General features: G+C 45.2%; 1 protein-coding gene across 1 annotated transcript; it reads right to left on the bottom strand.

Annotated features, from left to right (window-relative positions):
- Positions 1-1,339: 1,339 nt before the first annotated feature.
- Positions 1,340-17,544, bottom strand: GARIN5A (golgi associated RAB2 interactor 5A). The gene is made up of 5 exons (XM_056864606.1): positions 17,501-17,544; positions 7,442-7,559; positions 5,744-5,922; positions 1,563-1,789; positions 1,340-1,398 (listed from the first exon to the last, which is right to left on the bottom strand). Exons 1-5 carry the CDS (start codon positions 17,542-17,544, stop codon positions 1,340-1,342), a joined length of 627 nt encoding a protein of 208 aa, XP_056720584.1.

The raw sequence follows: 17,544 nt of genomic DNA, 5'->3' as shown, positions 1-17,544 counted from the left end.
TGTCAAAGACAGGACATTTTGGAGGACATGGATTCATAGGGTCGCCATGAGTCGGAAGCGACTTGACAGCACTTAACACACACACAAACCTACCACATACAAGTCTTAGGCTGCCAAGTCGACACATTTTGCCAAGTAGGCAAGGTCTATTACAGGATGTGTTTCATTACTTTTTAACGTTACGAGACACCGATCTGCCCACTAGCTCTATTAAAGTACATTGGGCTGCCAGCTCAGCGTTCCATGACCCTGTAGATTCTGCGACTTTGTTTTCAGTACCTGATTCAAGAGATTTTTTGACGAGTTCGGATACCCTTCCTGCATGAGGGTTATCCTTATTTTTATCACAGATAATGCACTAACCCTTTGAACCACTGGTAATGTCTGATTTGTTTTTTTAACTTATAAGGTTGTGTTTCTGGTTGCTACCACTGTGGCCAGAAGGGTGGGGGACTTATCAGCACTATGGTTTGTCTTCCCCCTTTCTCCACCTTGACTCTATCCCGTTAAGGTGGTCCTATGGTCCATCTTTAATGTTAGGCCCAAAGTCGTGTCCTAGTTCCAATTGTTCTAGGTCATTCCCTTGATAGTTTTCTTCCCAAATCCTCAGTCACCAGCTGAGCAAACACTCCACATAACTTGATGTCAGATGAGCGCCCGCTTTTGATTTAACTCAAACAGGCTCATTTAGGCATGACGGCAATCTATTTGTCTGCTTCAAGCGACCTAAAAGGAACAAGATGCTTTGTCGCAGATTATTCCAAGGCGTTTGGTCTCTGCCATTAGGTTAGCTTATGACAATGCTAGCGTGGACTGCCCAATCCAGATTAAAGCTCATTCCGCCAGGGCTCAAGCCTCTGTAACTGCTTTCCTAGCCCGGCCAGGTCTCCAGGATATCAGTAATGCAGCGACCTGGTCCACTCTGTCCATGTTCTTCCGGCTTTATTCCATCAACGTGGATTCCAAGAGGGAAGCAGCTGTTGGGAGAGTATTTTTCAGCATTGTTCATTGATAAGGCCACACCTGCCCCTGTGTTAAGTAATCTTGCTATTCTCCCACATGGGACTACACTGAAGACACAACAATGAGAATAAAGTTGCACTTACCTGTAGCTATTGTTCATCGAGTGTCTTCTGTCTAGGCACACATCCCTCTGTCGTTTTACCCACTGTGGGCTGCCGTGGTTTCTTATCTTGTTTTCTGTCTTCCATGGCAGTGGAGAACTAAGGGAGGAGCACACACACCCCACCTCCGTCACGTGACTGTTTGGTTGGGAAATCGTCTCGCTCTCGGCCCGAGACGGAGGGGAGGGGGTAGCGCTCCAAGCAGTCTGAAACTTCTAGAAGCTTTTCATTCGTATGCCCGTGGCCGCCTGCACCTGCGCAGACACGTGCCTGCCTGCGTAAAAGACACCCAATGAACAACAGTCACAGGTAAGTGCAACTTCGTTTTCTTCATGGTTCTTACGGCAACAGACATGTATATAAAGAAGGGGGTCCTCAGATGGTTTGATTCTTTGGAAGGGAAGCTGTGGCTCACCTATGATGATCTCTTGGACTTACAAAGATGGGGGTAGCTTGGGTACATCTGCTGATAACTGATGGGGGCGTCCGTGCGGTAAAAACGGAGGCGATAGAGCAGCCGAACCCACTGCCCAAAGATGTAGTCCCGTTTTTCAGGATGGGCATGAAGCTGCAGGTAAAATGTGCGCCCATTGGACTGGCTCACTTTCAACTGGTACTGGCTAGCATCATGAACGAAGATCCGGACAAACTTCAAGGGCAGAAGCCTGGTGCGTAGGAGAAATGCGTGCATGTGAATCAAGAGACCATAAAAAGCAAACACCTCCCCTCTTACCCAATCTGAGTTTGTGGCCATGCTGTATAGCACTCCCTGTTGCCCTGCGAGGTTAATCCATCCTGGCGATAACCAAAAAAGGTTGCTACAAGGCCTGTGCTCAGCATGTCTAAGAGATCATCTTCCCCCATACATTCTACCCTGACCTACAAACACACCCCTTCCATTCCCCAACTATGGGCCAACCGATATCCACAAGAACAAAAGGTTCTCTCAGCAGATGCCCTTAATTTGTGGTGTATCCTTTCCCCTGGAAACACCAAAGCCAGAGGTCCCTCTAGAAGACACTTTTGTAAGGGCTGTCGCTCAGAGAAAGAGATCTTAGCTATTTGATCCTATGAATTCCAATCAATCAAATCGATGAAATAATGGGAAGCAATGTGGACAATGGAAATCAAGTTCACCTCCTCACAGAGTATTAAAGAGAACTGGTAAAAGATGTTTTTCAGATGGTACTTATCACCCAGGGAGCTTAAGATGTATAATATGTCTCAAGCCAAATGCTGGAAATGTTCAGACTTGGAAGGAACCTTTTATCATCAATGGTGGACTTGTCACAAAAGTCCAAAATATTGGCGAATGATACATTTGGAACTTCAGAAAATGTTTTGGGAGAATTACGATTTGGATCCTAAACATATGCTGCTGGGAATGTTTCCTTCACAACTAAACTGTACACATAAAGAGCTATATCAATATGCAAGTCCTGCTGCTGGAATTGTATATGCCAAGTATTGGAAATCCAATTCAATTCCAGATATTACAGTATCTAACGCAATTGGTGAATCAGAAATCAACGGAAGAGTTTGAGTTTAAAAGGCAGCCTTTTTATGATTATTACTCCAACAACACATAAATATTTTTAGAAAGAAGAGGGTATTTGTAGTAAGAATAGGTATTGATGTTTTAAGAGTATGTTATGCTTAAGTCAACTGAAAGAGTTTTAAGGTGTTTCAAGATAAAAAATAAGAATCGAATTTTGAACGGCTTCTTATTTTAACTATTGCTATTTAAATAATTTATAAATATTTTATAATTTCAGAAGGTAGTTATAACAAGATAATTAACTGAAGTATTAAGAATATGATATGTTTAAGATTTTAAGGTGTTTTAGGCCATAGTATATGAATTGAAATTTTGATAAATCTGTTATTTTTTTATTTTTTACTCCCAATATAGTTTTGTTAAGGCTTTGAAGATATAATTTGTTTTACTTTGCCTCTTCCCCTATCCCTCCTTTCTGTAAATCTTGCAATAAAAATTATAATAATAATAATTTTGTTTATAAATGTGCATAGCAAAAAAATCATCCTGCAGAAGTTTTTAGATGATGCACATTATGTGGCTGTATTCAGGCATCATTAACAAACTGGAGCATGGACCTGGTTTGTTATTGAGCTCAAACATGCCTGCCTCTCACACATGTGGTTTTTGGTTTGGGAAGTCTTCTTTGCTCCAGTTCCGGTTTGTGTGTGTGTTAAGTGCTGTCAAGTCGCTTCTGACTCATGGCGACCCTATGAATCAATGTCCTCCAAAATGTTCTATCTTTGACATCCTTGTTCAGGTCTTGCAAATTGAGGGCTGTGGCTTCCTTTATAGAGTCAATCCATCTCTTGTTGGGTCTTCCTCTTTTCCTGCTGCCCTCAACTTTTCCTAGCATGACTGTCTTTTCCAGTGACTCTTGTCTTCTCATAATGTGGCCAAAATACGATAGTCATTTTAGCTTCTAGGGTCAGTTCAGGCTTGATTTGATCTAGAACCCACTGATTTGTTTTGTTTTTTTCTGGCAGTCCAGGGTATCCGTAACACTCTCCTCCTACACCACATTTCAAAGGAGTCTACTTTCTTCCTGTCAGCTTTCTTCACTGTCCAGCTTTCACACCCGTACATAGTAATAGGGAATACGATGGCATGAATTAACTTAATCTGGTTTGTAGTGCTCTTCAAACCCAGGCATTTCAACTAATTAGGATTTCTTTTTTTCTGGCTAACTAACATTCTACATAAAGGGTCTCCCTGGCCAACTAACTTCTAAATCTTGGATTTAGAATCCCAGTTACAGGGAAAGGAAGAATTTCCTGTTTGCTGAAGTGCTTGCAGACAAACAAAAACGGAGCTAGATCAAAGACTTCTTAAGCCTGGAGGTTTCGCTCACATTTCTGTGTGCAAAGGGATCAGAGAAGGACCAGGCCTGTGCTTGGAGGAATAGAAAAACTCTCTGATTTCCTTTCGACATCTGAATAGAGCCAGTGAAGTCGATCAGGTATTCCCTCCTGAGCAAGAGAGAGTACCCCACTGGTATTTACGTCAAAACAATTTTGTCTGATTAACTGGCACACCTTTTTAATTGGTCAAAAGATTTTCCTGTTGATATATCCAATTTAATCTGAACGAGAATTTAATTTGATTAATTGGCACTAGAATTAAGGAGCAGATATGACTTTATCTACATTGTGTTTTCACCAAGGGCGGAGATTTCTGTTACCATCAGCAATATTACAGGGGAGATTTCAAAAAATAGCACACACAGCAAGGTTATTCCCTTGTGGAACGAACCATATAGAATCAGTTGCACCTGTTCTTTTGCACTGTTCCCTTTATCAGATAATTCACCTTAAGTTTATCAATTTGTTGTTCGCTACTGGGGAGTGGCAACCGGATGAACGTAAGGTAGCCTTTCTTATGTCTACCCAGGATGTGGCCACAGTTGACTATGTAGCCAAGTTTTTTCAGTAAGCAATGAGGATTCGTGAAGGCTATTGTAAACAGGAACAAGTGAACTTTATTGAGTGAAACTGCATAATTACGGTCTTGCTGGATGTTGTTTATGCCAATAAAGGTTTTGACATTTGATTTGAAATTAAGCATTATTTTGTTAAAACAGCAATGTAAAACAAAAAACACTGCGGCTCGCCGCCTGAGACTTCCTGCCCCTTGGCCGCCACCACTGCCTCACCAGCCCAGCGGCCTGAACCTTTGTCAACATTCCCCCGCCAGCCCAGCGGCGGGATTTTTTCATTAAATCATCTCCATTCCAGCTGCTGAAACTGACCAGAGAGGACGAATTGGGGTGGAGAGAAGCTGACTCAGTTCTGAGATCTTTAAACTACTTACTAAAATGGCTTCTCTGGGATGGCTTGTGTGAGTGTGGGACAGGCAACAATGGGGGGGGAAGAGGAAGCTCAAAGTTGAGACCATCACAAAAATTGCCTCGATTAGCTTCACTTTTTGGGATCGAGGCAAAATCTGAAATCGTGATAAAAGAGGTTTCTGAAACCGCGAGGCAAGTGCGGGGTGACCCTTGAAGGATAGAAAATTCATGAATAACTCACAAGAAGACCTGGGGCAGTTCCGCGGGGATTGTGCAGCTAATAACCAAGCATAAATGGCCCCAGGGTTGTTCGCATGTTGTGCTCAGAACTGACATGCCATCTTGTGGACATTTCCTTTAAATATGCGGGCTTCCTGCTTCCCACATGGGAAAAAATCCCTGCGTGGAAACTAGCTCTATAATTATAGCTCTATACCATCTCGGCTTCCCACCATGTGGGAATACCCTTCCTTTAGTCAGTAGGGAAATTAGATCCTATTGAGGGTGCCATCAATATACAGGATAAATTTATGTTTTAGTCAGATCAGATTTTTATTATTTTAACTGTAAATTTTATCCATATTTATATATATGTTGCCAGCTACCCTGAGCCCGGCTCGCCAAAGAAGGGTAGGGTACAAATAGAATTAAAAAATAATAATTAAAAAAACCTAGCTCTCTGTAGTTTGGAGATCAGCTGTGATTCCAGGAGATTTCCAGGCCCCACCTAGAAATGGGCAATCCCACCCCTATGAGAGAAAAGTGTCATTGTGACTGGATGTGATGGGGACTCACGCTGTAAGTCGCAGCTCCTCGCTAGGGGCAAACTTGGATTCTTGATACTCGCTGTCGCATTCTGCCTTCGGGTATTCCTCTGGCACTGCCAGGATCATGAGATCGGAAAGCTCCAAGCTTGGACTGCTGGCAGCAACAGCCATGGTGACCCTGTTGCCTACTTCCCCTGATCTTGTGACCTGGGAAGAAGGAGAAGGAGAAGGAGAAAAAGGAGAAGGAGAAGACAACGACGATGACTTAGTTTTTACATGCCAACTTTCTCTACAACTTAAGGGAGACTCATACTGGCTTACAATCACCTTCTCTTCCCCTCCCCACAACAGACACCCTGTGAGGTAGGTGGGGCTGAGAGAGCTCTAAGAGATGTAACTAGCCCAAAGTCACCCAGCTGGCTTCGTGTGTAGGAGTGGGGAAACAAATCCAGTCCCCCAGAGTAGCCTCCGCCGCTCATGTGGAGGAGTGGGGAATCGAACCCAGTTCTCCAGATCAGACTCCACTGCTCCAAACCACCGCTCTTAACTACTTCTTCATATGAATAATAAGACTTCTTCATATGAATAATAATGTCCCCTGGGAAAACTCTTACAATAACAATCACATGACAGTTATCAAGCTAGAAAAAAACACACACTACAGGCACCTGCCTGCCCAAACACCTCGTGCTGGGAATTTGTTTGAGCATTCAGCTAAATGGCAGTCTCCCCAACATAGAACCGACTGAGCCCCAATACTATTTCAGATCAGGCAAATGTTGTGTGTCTGCTCATGCAGGGGAGGATGAACCCCCTTTGACATGCATGCTGCAGTCCTGAGCTGCGCTGGACAGTGTGAGTGTGGGGACTGGGAAACCCCAGGCCCTGTCTGTCAGATGGGACGGGTCCCCCAAACCCTGTGACTTAGCCCCCGGGTCAAGAGTGACAACTGCTCCATAACCAAAAAGGGGATATGTAATCCTCACTGCCTTGGTTGAGAGAGACTCTCTTGTTCTCCCTGGCCCCACCGAGAAACTTTCCCAGAATTTGTGATTTGATTTTCGCATTTATCTTTTAAAAAAAATTTTATGGGTGGCAGAAAGTGCCATCAAGTCACGGCTGACTTGTGGCAACCTGTAGGGTTTTCAAGGCAAGAGACGTTCAAAAGTGGTTTGCCATTGCCTGCCTCCGTGTGGGTGGAGAGAGTTCTGAGAGAACTGTGACTAGCCCAAGGTCACCCAGCAGGCTTCATGTGGAGGAGGGGGGGAATCAGACCTTCTGCTCCAGATTAGAGTCCGCCGCTCTTAACCACTACACCATGCTGGCAGATGTCCAGGATGCTGGACTTGATGGACCACTGGCCTGATCTAACACGAACCCATGAACTTGCCTTACATTGAATTAGACCCTTGGTCCATCAAAGTCAGCATTGTCTACTCAGACCGGCAGCAGCTTTCCAGGGTCTCGGGCAGAGATCTCTGACATCACCTACTTGCCTAATCTCTTGAACTGGCAATGCCGGGGATTGAACCTGGGACCTTCTGCATGCCAAGCAGATGCTCTACAAGCTGAGCATCCCTCCCAAGCAGGGCTCTTACGTTTCTATGATCCCCAAATCTGCTCTACTACAATAGGGCCACTTTGTTCTGTCTAAGGGTTGTCTCAGCCTTGTTTGGGAACAAGGATTCTTGAGTTCTGTTCCCTACTCCCTTTACCTGGGCCTCACCTGTACAAAATTGCTTTCAAATAGGTGGCAGTCCTTCAGCTCCCCATATTCCCCTCTGGCTAGGCATTTCTGCAGATCCCCTATTTCAAACATGGTCTTTGCCACTGAATCCTGGAACCTGTTGGAAGAAGCGGAGGGAAACACGATGCCATGTTGGATCAGTCATGAATTTCAGCACTGCCTGAGCACCCAGGAAAAGGTTACCGTCTCTTTGTAGAAGGCCCTGGACTGCTATGATTCATCTTGATGTCCTAGAAGGTGCACCTGCTCAGGTGTGTAATGCAAAAACAATTGAGAAAATACCAAGACAACCTGGAAAACTAGAACATGAGTACAGAATACAGTGAATTGCGGTTCCTCAGTTATTTTCAGTTTTTAGTAGACACCAGTAATAGTGAAGACTAGAAGTTTTTATAAAAAGAAAAATTAAGAAGAGGAAGAAGAGGAGTTTGTTTTTATATGCCGACTTTCTCTGCCTTTTAAGGAGAATCACACTGGCTTGCAATCTCCTTCCTCTCCCCACAACACAAAACCTTGTGAGGCAGGTAGGGCTGAGAGTGTTCAGAGAGAGTTGTGACTAGCCCAAGGTCACCCAGCTGGCTTCTTGTATAGGAGTGGGGAAACCAACCGGGTTCACCAGATTAGAGTCTTATTCCCTCAAAATTGGGGAATAAGAATAAGGGAGTGGCCATGACTCAGTGCTAGAGCATCTGCTTTGCAGGTAGATGGTCCCATGTTCAATCCCCAGCATCTGTCTTTAAAAGGGTCAGGTAGGAGGTAGGTAGGTGTGTTTGATCCTGGCTGAATCCTGGCTGAAACAGGGAATGAAGGAGGATAAAGCGACCATGCATTTTGCCCAATGTGAAAGAACACCACTTGAGACTCTGCAAAGCTACATTTAAGAATAGACAATATTGACATAGCTAAGCCAATGGTCTGACTCAGGAGAAGGCAGATTCATGCAACATTTAGGGGAGGAGCTGTGGCTCAGTGGTAGATCACTTGCTTTGCATGCAGAAGGTTCTGAGTCCAATTTCTGGCATCTCCAGTGAAAAGGATAAAGCGACAGGTTCTCCCAAGGTGTGTTGCTGCCAGTCAGAGCAGGCAATACTGATCTGGACAGACAAAGGGTCTGCCGCAGTATTTGGCAGCTTCATGGGTGTTCAGATACTTGGGGGAGCAGAAAGCTACAAGAAATGTAGCACTGCAGGAAACTCACATCAGCCTTGATGTCCTAAGAACCCTCTAAAGGGAAAAGGAAGAAAAAGAGTATCTGGGAATGTCCCACGGGCAGTTGTGTGTTAAGTGCCATCAAGTTGCTTCTGATCATGGCAACCCTATGAATCAATGACCTCCAAAATGTCCTATCTTTGACAGCCTTGCTCAGGTCTTGCAAATAGAGGGCTGTGGAATCAAGTCCCTCCATCTCTTGTGGGGTCTTCCTCTTTTCCTGCTGCCCTCAACCTTTCCTAGCATGACTGTCTTTTCCAGTGACTCTTGTCTTCTCATAATGTTACCAAAATACGATAGCCTCAGTTTAGTCATTTTAGCTTCTAGGGTCAATTCAGGCTTGATTTGATCTACTGTATAACCCACTGATTTGTTTTTTTTTTGGCCGCCCACGGTATCCGTAACACTCCCCTCCAACACCACATTTCAAAGGAGTCTACATGGGCAGGTAACAGTCCATAACTCCTTCTAGGATGGCCTATCTGGTTTGCCAGCCGAGTGAGAATTCCCATTTTGAAGGCCTTCTAACAAGACCTTTTGCCCTCTCCCATGTAAATATAGGAGAATGCATTTCCAATGTTTAAGCTGGCTTAGTCCAGGCTAGCCCGATCTTGAGATAATCAATAGGTAATCAATTCATCAATAATTCACATCCTAATAAACCTGAAGTTCCTCCCCCAGGTATAATTAATTGTTCTATTTTTTAAACTCATGGTTAGCCAGTAGAAACTAGAATCACCTAAACTGTCCATTAAACCTTTAGATTCTGTTTAGTCTTCCTCCACCTGTAGTCTCCCAACATATAACAACTGTATCCTTAAGCATAAACAATTCAACAGGTATGACTACATTCCATGGACAAAACACCTAATTTCAACCAGGGAGAAAAACAGAGATGTCAGTAAGCCACTAAATAGGGTTGCCAACCTCTAGGTGGTGGCTGGAGATCTCCTGGGGTTACGACTGATCTCCAGGCGATAGACATCAGGCCCTCTAGAGAAAATGGCCTCTTTGGAAGGTGGTCTCTACGACATTATACCCTACTGAAGTCCCTCCCCCAAGCCACACCCTCCATAGACTCCACCCTACCTGGAGCTGGCTATCCTAAAAAGGAACCACGACAGGACTCACAGTCCTCGGTAGAATCAAAGATGATGTCCGGTCATGCCTTGATAAGGATCCCTATGCACGCTGCTCCCTGGTTCTTGGCTGAGAAAGAGATCCCCGTGCTGGAAGGGGATTCCTCAGCCCACAGTTTAGGCAGGGTAGCTGGCCCCTCCCATCAGGCCTCCCTAGGCAACCATCAGCGAGTTTCCTACAAATGCTGCCCCTCCATTCGCCACTGTGGAGGCACTATATCAAGGCAGGCTTCCTTATAGTGCCTCAGGCCCCGAGGCGGCCAGGGCTGAGCAGATGGTATTGCTCAGCACAGCCTGGCAGCCTCTGGCTCCTGTAGGCCAGCTGTCTTACAGTGCCTCAGACACAGAGGAGGCTGGTTTTGTGATGTATTTTGTTATGCTGTTTTATGATGTATTTTGTTATGCTGTTTTTATTGTTAGCCACCTTGGTGGCCCTGATTGGGCAGACGGGTGGGATATAAAAGTTCGATAAGATTTATTAAATACGTTCATTGACCAGCATAACAAGAAAAAAAGCAATCGTAGTAGTACACAATCGTAAAGGGAAAAGGGAAAGGGCCCCTGTGTAAGCACCGGGTCATTCCTGACCCATGGGGTGACGTCACATCCCAACGTTTACTAGGCAGACTTTGTTTACGGGGTGGTTTGCCACTGCCTTCCCCAGTCATCTACACTTTACCCCCAGCAAGCTGGGCACTCATTTGATCGACCTCGGAAGGATGGAAGGCTGAGTCAACCTCGAGCTGGCTACCTAGAACCGACTTCCGTCGAGATCGAACGCGGGTTCTGAGCAGACCTTTTGACTGCAGTACTGCAGCTGACCACTCTGCGCCACGGGGCTCTTGTACACACATGGCAACCCTAGTGTTGCAATGTGAAACAGCTCGCTAATTATTAGGGTTGCCAGGTCCCTCTTCGCCATCGGCGGGAGGTTTTGGGGGTGGAGCCTGAGGAGGGCAGGGTTTAGGGAGGGGAGGGACTTCAATGCCATACAGTCCAATTACCAAAGTGGCCATTTTCTCCAGGTGAACTGATCTCTATCGGCTGGAGATCAGTTGTAATAGCAGGAGATCTTCTGCTATTACCTGGAGGTTGGCAACCCTACTAATTATACTATTGTACAGACGTTATGATGCCAATAAAGGCATTGTATTGTACATAATCGTACAATAATATAATTAGCGAGCTGTTTCACATTGCAATGATAGGGTTGCCAGGTCCCTCTTTGCCACCGGTGGGAGGTTTTTGGGGCAGAGGCTGAGGAGGGTGGGTTTGGGGACTTCATAGAGACCAATTGCCAAAGCAGCCATTTTCTCCAGGTGAAAGGGGCACAAAAAATTATCCTGGTATTGATCTCAGTCCCATCTTCAGAGAAGCAACATTTACGTTTCTGAGACTTTCCATGCTAGAAAAAAACTTTAGAGGACACTAAAGGTCTGTCTTAAGAAATTATTGGAATGGGATAAGGGGATGGCCCTTGTAAGCTTCAGAAAGGGAATAGCTGGGAGCCCCCTTCACTCACTTTACCACCACCTCACCAATGCCTTTGCTGAGGTGAGGGCTACAGGAAGGCAGGCCGGTGGCTCATCGTACATTGTCCTTTATAGGAAAGAGTAAAACCATCACTATCATCTCCCTCTGTCTGTCCCTCTCCCCTCCGGCAATGCTCCATGGTAGAGCCAAATCTGTTGGACAAAGCTGATGGTTCACATGGACATGGCTGGGAATGTCTGAATGATATCTGAATGATATCGTTCCTAGACGTCCACCACCTTTGGTCCTTGGGCATTTTCCATGTGGTTCTTGTTCTTCCTGTCCCCTCAGCCTTCCTTTAAAGGAGTTCAGTTCTACTACTTCCAATTTTAGATTTAAGCTTAACCATTTTTCCAGTTGTTCTACTAGCCAGTGTGTCTATGGCATCACTTGTAAATGCGCAAAACTCTACGTTGGGAGCACACTTTGACCCGTTAAAGTGCGCATAGGTGAACATACATCTAGAATTAGGGCAAAAGTACTTGACGCTCCATTAACTCTTCATTTTATTAATAACAAACATAATGAAAATGATTTACATTTTTTTGTCATTTGGGTCTACAGGGGCAATCCTTTTGATCTTGATGATGTACAAAAAATCTTGTTAAGACAAGAAATGCGCTTTATTCATCTTTTTAAATCTTATTTTCAATTTGGTTTAAATAATGAAATTGATTTATCTTGTTTTTCTTAATTTTTTGTCTACTCTAAAGAATCACAGCTGCTTAGTATTGGGCTTAACCTTCCATCAGTAGTGAATAAATTACCTACACCTGTAGCTTAGATCCAAGCATTTGAAGGCAGAACAGCCCTACAGGCACAGAGAAAGACGACCTATTTGAAATATGAATAATATTTTATTCGTTCTTAGGTATAGTATTGTTGTCTTAATTTTTGTATAACATTCTAAAAATATTTTTAAAAATAATAAGAATGAGATACACGTTTTGGAGATTGGTTTTTATTGTATTCTAGGAATTTTGACATTTGAACGAATGAACCGCTGATGAAGCTGCCCTGGTAGGCAGTGAAAACGTTCGAGACATCCGGGCCGCATTTCGACTTTGTTCTTTGATCCTACACGTTCAATTGACTCTGAAAAGAAAAAAGATTTTGATACTAACAAAATTGCTGTTTATATTTACCTTGCTTCCTTGTGACATTGTTGCCTTGCAAAACGTTGCAGCGTTTGTATACAGCTACTTTGTGTAAACTCGTTCCTTTGTATGTTTATATTAGTAAGTTTCCTTTGATTTTTGTTTCGCATGATGTTGTATAGCGCCTTTTCACTTATACACTGTTAGAATATAAGTTTCAATTTGAATAATTTCGAGCTTGGTATTATCCTTTCTACAACGTGCAGGTGGAGGCTGGAGATCTCCCGCTATTACAACTGATCTCCAGGCGATAGAGATTAGTTCCCCTGGAGAACATGGCTGCTTTGGCAATTGGACTATATGGTGTTGAAGCCCATCCCCTCTCCAAACCCCACCCTCCTCAGACTCCACCCGCAAATTCTCCCAACCTGGAGCTGGCAACCCTAAGCCCATCCCTGAGGCTGTGTGGCTTCTCTTTTTGCACCAGGTGGGGCTGGTGGTGGGTTCCGACAGAGCTTAAGAGGGTTGGAACTGAGGATTCTGGATTGGGTGTGGAGGGGGAGGGACATGTCCCTAGCTGCCACAGCCAATGAAACTTTCTGCCCTCATTAGGGCAATGCAAATAAGCTCTTAAGTATGTCCTATCCTTCCTGTGGGGTTACCCATTGTAAGATGGAGAGGTAGCAACTGAAAGGATCCAAGGGGACACCCCCTGCCCTGTACTTCTTAACCAGTCCTCTTGAAGAACGTGAATGCTTATGTGAAGAGGGGCGTGTTAAATCTTTAGAACATGTTGTTTTTGACTGTGAAATCTATAAACATGTTCGGGATGCTTTGATTGTCCCAATAATGCAGGGCTCTCCAGGGAAGAATACAAGGTTTTATCTTTATAGTATGTTATCAGATGTTATCAGATAAGGATCAGGAGATGACTTTTATGGTCATCTTAAATCTTGGTCTAATCAGGTTCAAGATGGATCATAAGCAGATATTATCATGTACCTCCTTTTTTACTCATCCTCATTTTAGTATTATTTGATATTTTAGTGATGGCAAATTATTATCAATCATATGGAGACAGATTGAAGACATTATATTTATATTTACAACCTATTAACACTTTTAATTCTATTAATATAATAGCAGTCTGGTCTAGGACCGTAATAAATAATTGTGTGTGTAAAGTGCCGTCAAGTCGCAGCCGACTTATGGCGACTCCTTATGGGGTTTTCAAAGCAAGAGACTAACAGAGGTGGTTTGCCAGTGCCTTCCTCTGTATAGCAACCTTGGACTTCCTTGGTGGTCTCCCATCCCAATACCAACCAGAGCTGACCCTGCTTAGCTTATTGAAAAAAGGGGTGTAAGCAGGGCAGCCTTGGGTGAGGGGGGAAGAGAAAATGTTTCCCCAACCTTTCGTCACACACACACGGTCTCCAGAAGATGGGGACTACCTACCTGTTACAATTCAGAACCTGACTGTGCAGATCCCCCACCGTCGTGGCATCTCTCCAATGGAAGGACTACCTTTTCTGGTTTCACCCAGCTTGGCTCGCTATGGTTTTCTAGAACTTCTGTAACCACAAAGGAATAGAACTCAGGAGCCAAGTGCTGAAAGATTGTCGAATATGTGGGACTGGGAAGCAAAGCCAGAAGTTCTGCTCCCGGAGGGGTTGGTTTGTCGGGCAAAGAGCCAGGACTCCTGGGAATTCAGGGAAGAAGGGAAATGTGCGGTGGGCTTGGAATTGGCAGGGGCAGGAGTCCTGGATATGTGACATGTTGGTGGCATAAATGAAAAGATTGGGCTACAAATTGATTTGAGATTGGGTGCATCTGTGGGGCTGGATCTGTAGCATTTAAAAAGATCCCTTGTAAATTCGACATGACAGTAAGACTTGAGTATTATTGCTGTCCCACGGCGAGAGCTCTTTGCTGCTTTGAAACTCAGCTTCGGGCCTAATGATCCTCAGAAGGGCATTTTTCTAGTTGCATTGTATAATTCTGCTGCCAGGATTCAGAACCGGGGGAGTTGAAAGATGAATCAGTGGCTTGTAGGTGTCACAGGGAGAGGCTACAGAGCTGTGTAAACTGTCCAAGCCATACCCAGAAGCTCTGAATTCTGAGATTTACCGTCACTCGCAGGTTACCATCTATTCTCGATGGTTACAAGACCTAGAAACGTTGTTTCATTATATTTCCCCCCCAAGGGAAGTCAAGCCATCCAACATGCTGATTCTGCAATCGAGCAGCTTGTGCCTGCAGCTTCTGATGCTGAAGTTGGTTAGCATATGCTTGCTTTCTTCTGCATCTTCCAGGCTACTATAGTGGTTGGGCGGGGTGGGGGAACCCTTAAGAGTTGATTTTTATATGCCGACTTTCTCTACCACTTAAGAGAGACTCAAACCGGCTTACAGTCACCTTCCCTTCCCCTCCCCACAACAGACACCCTGTGAGGTAGGTGAGGCTGAGAGAGCTCTAACAGAGTTGTGACTAGCCCAAGGTCACCCAGCTGGCTTCGTATGAAGGAGTGGAGAAACAAATCCAGTTCACCAGATTTTTTTTACTGGGTGGTTTGCCAGTGTCTTCCCCAGTTGTCTTCCCTTTACCCCCAGCAAGCTGGGTACTCATTTTACCGAACTCGGAAGGATGGAAGGCTGAGTCAACCTTGAGCCAGCTGCCTGGAACAGACTTTCGTTGGGATCGAACTCAGGTCGTGAGCAGAGCTTGGACTGCAGAACTGCAGCTGACCACTCTGCGCCATGGTCTTTTAGCATGGCTTTTTCACTCGTGGTCACCCCTCCAACGACTTCGTGTCTTTGCTTGGATTGCGCATGCTGTATCCGACCGCCAGAAGTCGCCTCTCTCCCCACCTGCCTTTCCCCGTGTTTTCAGAGACTGTTTTATCTCGAATTTGAAAACATGGGAAAACCACGGGGAGAGGCGGGGGAGAGCGAGGTGACCTCTGGCGGTCAGAAACAGCATGCATAATCAACACAAAGACCTGACGTCGTCAGAGGGGTGATAACGAGGGGAACAGCCATGCATAAAAGACCTATGGATCCGGCTTAGAAAACCTCCTCCTTCTTGGCAGAGATAAGCCTCATTGGACACCTCGACCTTAGGTTTTCCAACCAGTCGCTGGTGGCATTCTTTGCAAAATACTAACTTGTTTGCTTTTCACCAAGCCGTACCAAGGGTTAAAATCATAGATTGGCAGGATGGACCAAATGCTGTTACTGGCCCTCCTAATTTCCACTGCACTGGATTAGCTTTCCCCCCCCTACTGGGTCAACCCTGGGGGCTTCCTCTACCAGGCGATTGGGTAACTGCAGTGATTACAGTAAGATTGAGAACATAAGAACAGCTATGCTGGATCAGACCATGGTCCATCAGTCTGTTCACAGAATGGACCAACCAGGTGACTCTTAGGAAGCCCACAAACAAGACAACTGCAGCAGCTGGACAAGCTGGAACGTGTCCAGAAGAGGGCAACAAAGATGGTGAGGGGTCTGGAGACCAAGTCCTATGAGGAAAGGTTGAAGGAGCTGGGTATGTTTAGCCTGAAGAGAAGACTGAGAGGTGATACGATAACCATCTTCAAGTACTTGAAGGGCTGTCATATAGAGGATGGTGCTGGATTGTTTTCTGTTGCTCCAGAAGGTCGGACCAGAACCAACGGGTTAAAATTAAATCAAAAGAGTTTCCATCTAGATATTAGGAAGAATTTTGTAACAGTTAGAGCGGTTCTTCAGTGGAACAGGCTTACCTCAGGAGGTGGTAAGCTCTCCTTTCCTGGAGGTTTTTAAGAAGAGGCTAGATGGCCATCTGTCAGCAATGCTGATTCTGTCACCTTAGACAGATCATGAGAGGGAGGGCATCTTGGGCATGGAGTAGGGGTCGCTGGGTGTGTGTGTGGGGAGGTAGTTTGGAATTTCCTGTAGTGTGCAGGGGGTTGGACTAGATGACCCTGGCGGTCCCTTCCAACTCTACGATTCTATGATTTAGCCAGCCGATGCTCACCTATACCATCTTCTCTTGCTTGAGAAAGGATCGTGTCTCCTCTGTGCTCTAAGGACTAGTCTTTGTATTTGAAAATGACAGCCCAGATATTTTTGAGAGTGGCAAGTCCTGATCCACGTGGACCATCAGGCCAACTCCAATCCCGTCAAACGCTTACTTTGATCATCAACACGCTCCCAAACCCCACAGATGCCCGACTGATCACATTTTTGTCCAGTTTTATTGATGTCGCTTTTTTTGTTTTAGCAGCTTCAAGTTCCAAACCTATTGCAAAGAGAGAACCCTGTCTGGCCCCCTCCTCCTCGCCCCTAACGCTGGGGAGTGTAACTCCCCCAAGCGGTGAGGGGAGGTATATGGCTTTTCCAAAAAAAGGGGGACAGAGGTTTAGGAAGCAGGGCTATTTTTTCCTGTTCGTCTTCATTTCTCACACCTTTTGTTTAATTAAAAAAAAAAACCAAACCAACCATCGACAGGACAAAATCTCAAAAAACCAAGACAGACAAAGACAGAAGGACAAACGGACGTGCGTTTGATCAGGAGGGGGAGGTAAACAGAATGGACATTCCAAATGAGAAGAAATCGGGGGGTGGGTGGGGGGTAAGTTGGAAAAGAAAGACACACACAGGCGGGACTTTTATCAGAGCTAGGACACCTGGGTTCTCCGAACGGACTCTCCCAGCCGAAAGCCGGGAACCGCCACCTGCCGCCCCAAACGGGCGGCGGGGAACCATGCAAACCACAGACAGAACAAAATTATCGAGGTTTAGAAAGAGGAGAAGGGGGTAAGAGAGAAGAAACACGCTGTTACCCCTGTACACTGAACACACACACACACATACATACATACGCATGAAATAGTCCAAAGTCAGCTCACTATATCTGAGGGAGGCCCAAATCGGTCTTTAACAAAACAAAACAAAAAAAAAAGGGCGTTGTCCATGTTGGCTCCTCTTGGCCACAATCCCCCTCCCCGAATTTGTTTCATGACATCCCACGGTGATTCCCAAGTTGTGGGGCGGACACAAAAGCACCCCAGCCCGCACCTGGGCAGTCTCTCGGCAGGCCCAAGGTTGTCCCGTCGGGGCAT

This window comes from Euleptes europaea, chromosome 18 (genome assembly GCF_029931775.1).
Source record: "Euleptes europaea isolate rEulEur1 chromosome 18, rEulEur1.hap1, whole genome shotgun sequence".
Taxonomy (NCBI): Eukaryota; Metazoa; Chordata; class Lepidosauria; order Squamata; family Sphaerodactylidae; genus Euleptes; species Euleptes europaea.
The sequence above is the reverse complement of the archived record's forward strand: the minus strand, read 5'-3'. Positions and strand labels throughout refer to the sequence as shown.

Bases quoted from the DNA above. Each gene is read 5' to 3' on its own strand.
- GARIN5A (XM_056864606.1), bottom strand. From the start codon at position 17,544: ATGCCCCGACGGGACAACCTTGGGCCTGCCGAGAGACTGCCCAG. The intron at 7,560-17,500 runs GTGCGGGCTGGG...TTCTTCCAACAG, and splicing joins CCTGCCGAGAGACTGCCCAG to GTTCCAGGATTCAGTGGCAA. The intron at 5,923-7,441 runs GTGAGGCCCAGG...CCTTCTTCCCAG, and splicing joins TTGAAAGCAATTTTGTACAG to GTCACAAGATCAGGGGAAGT.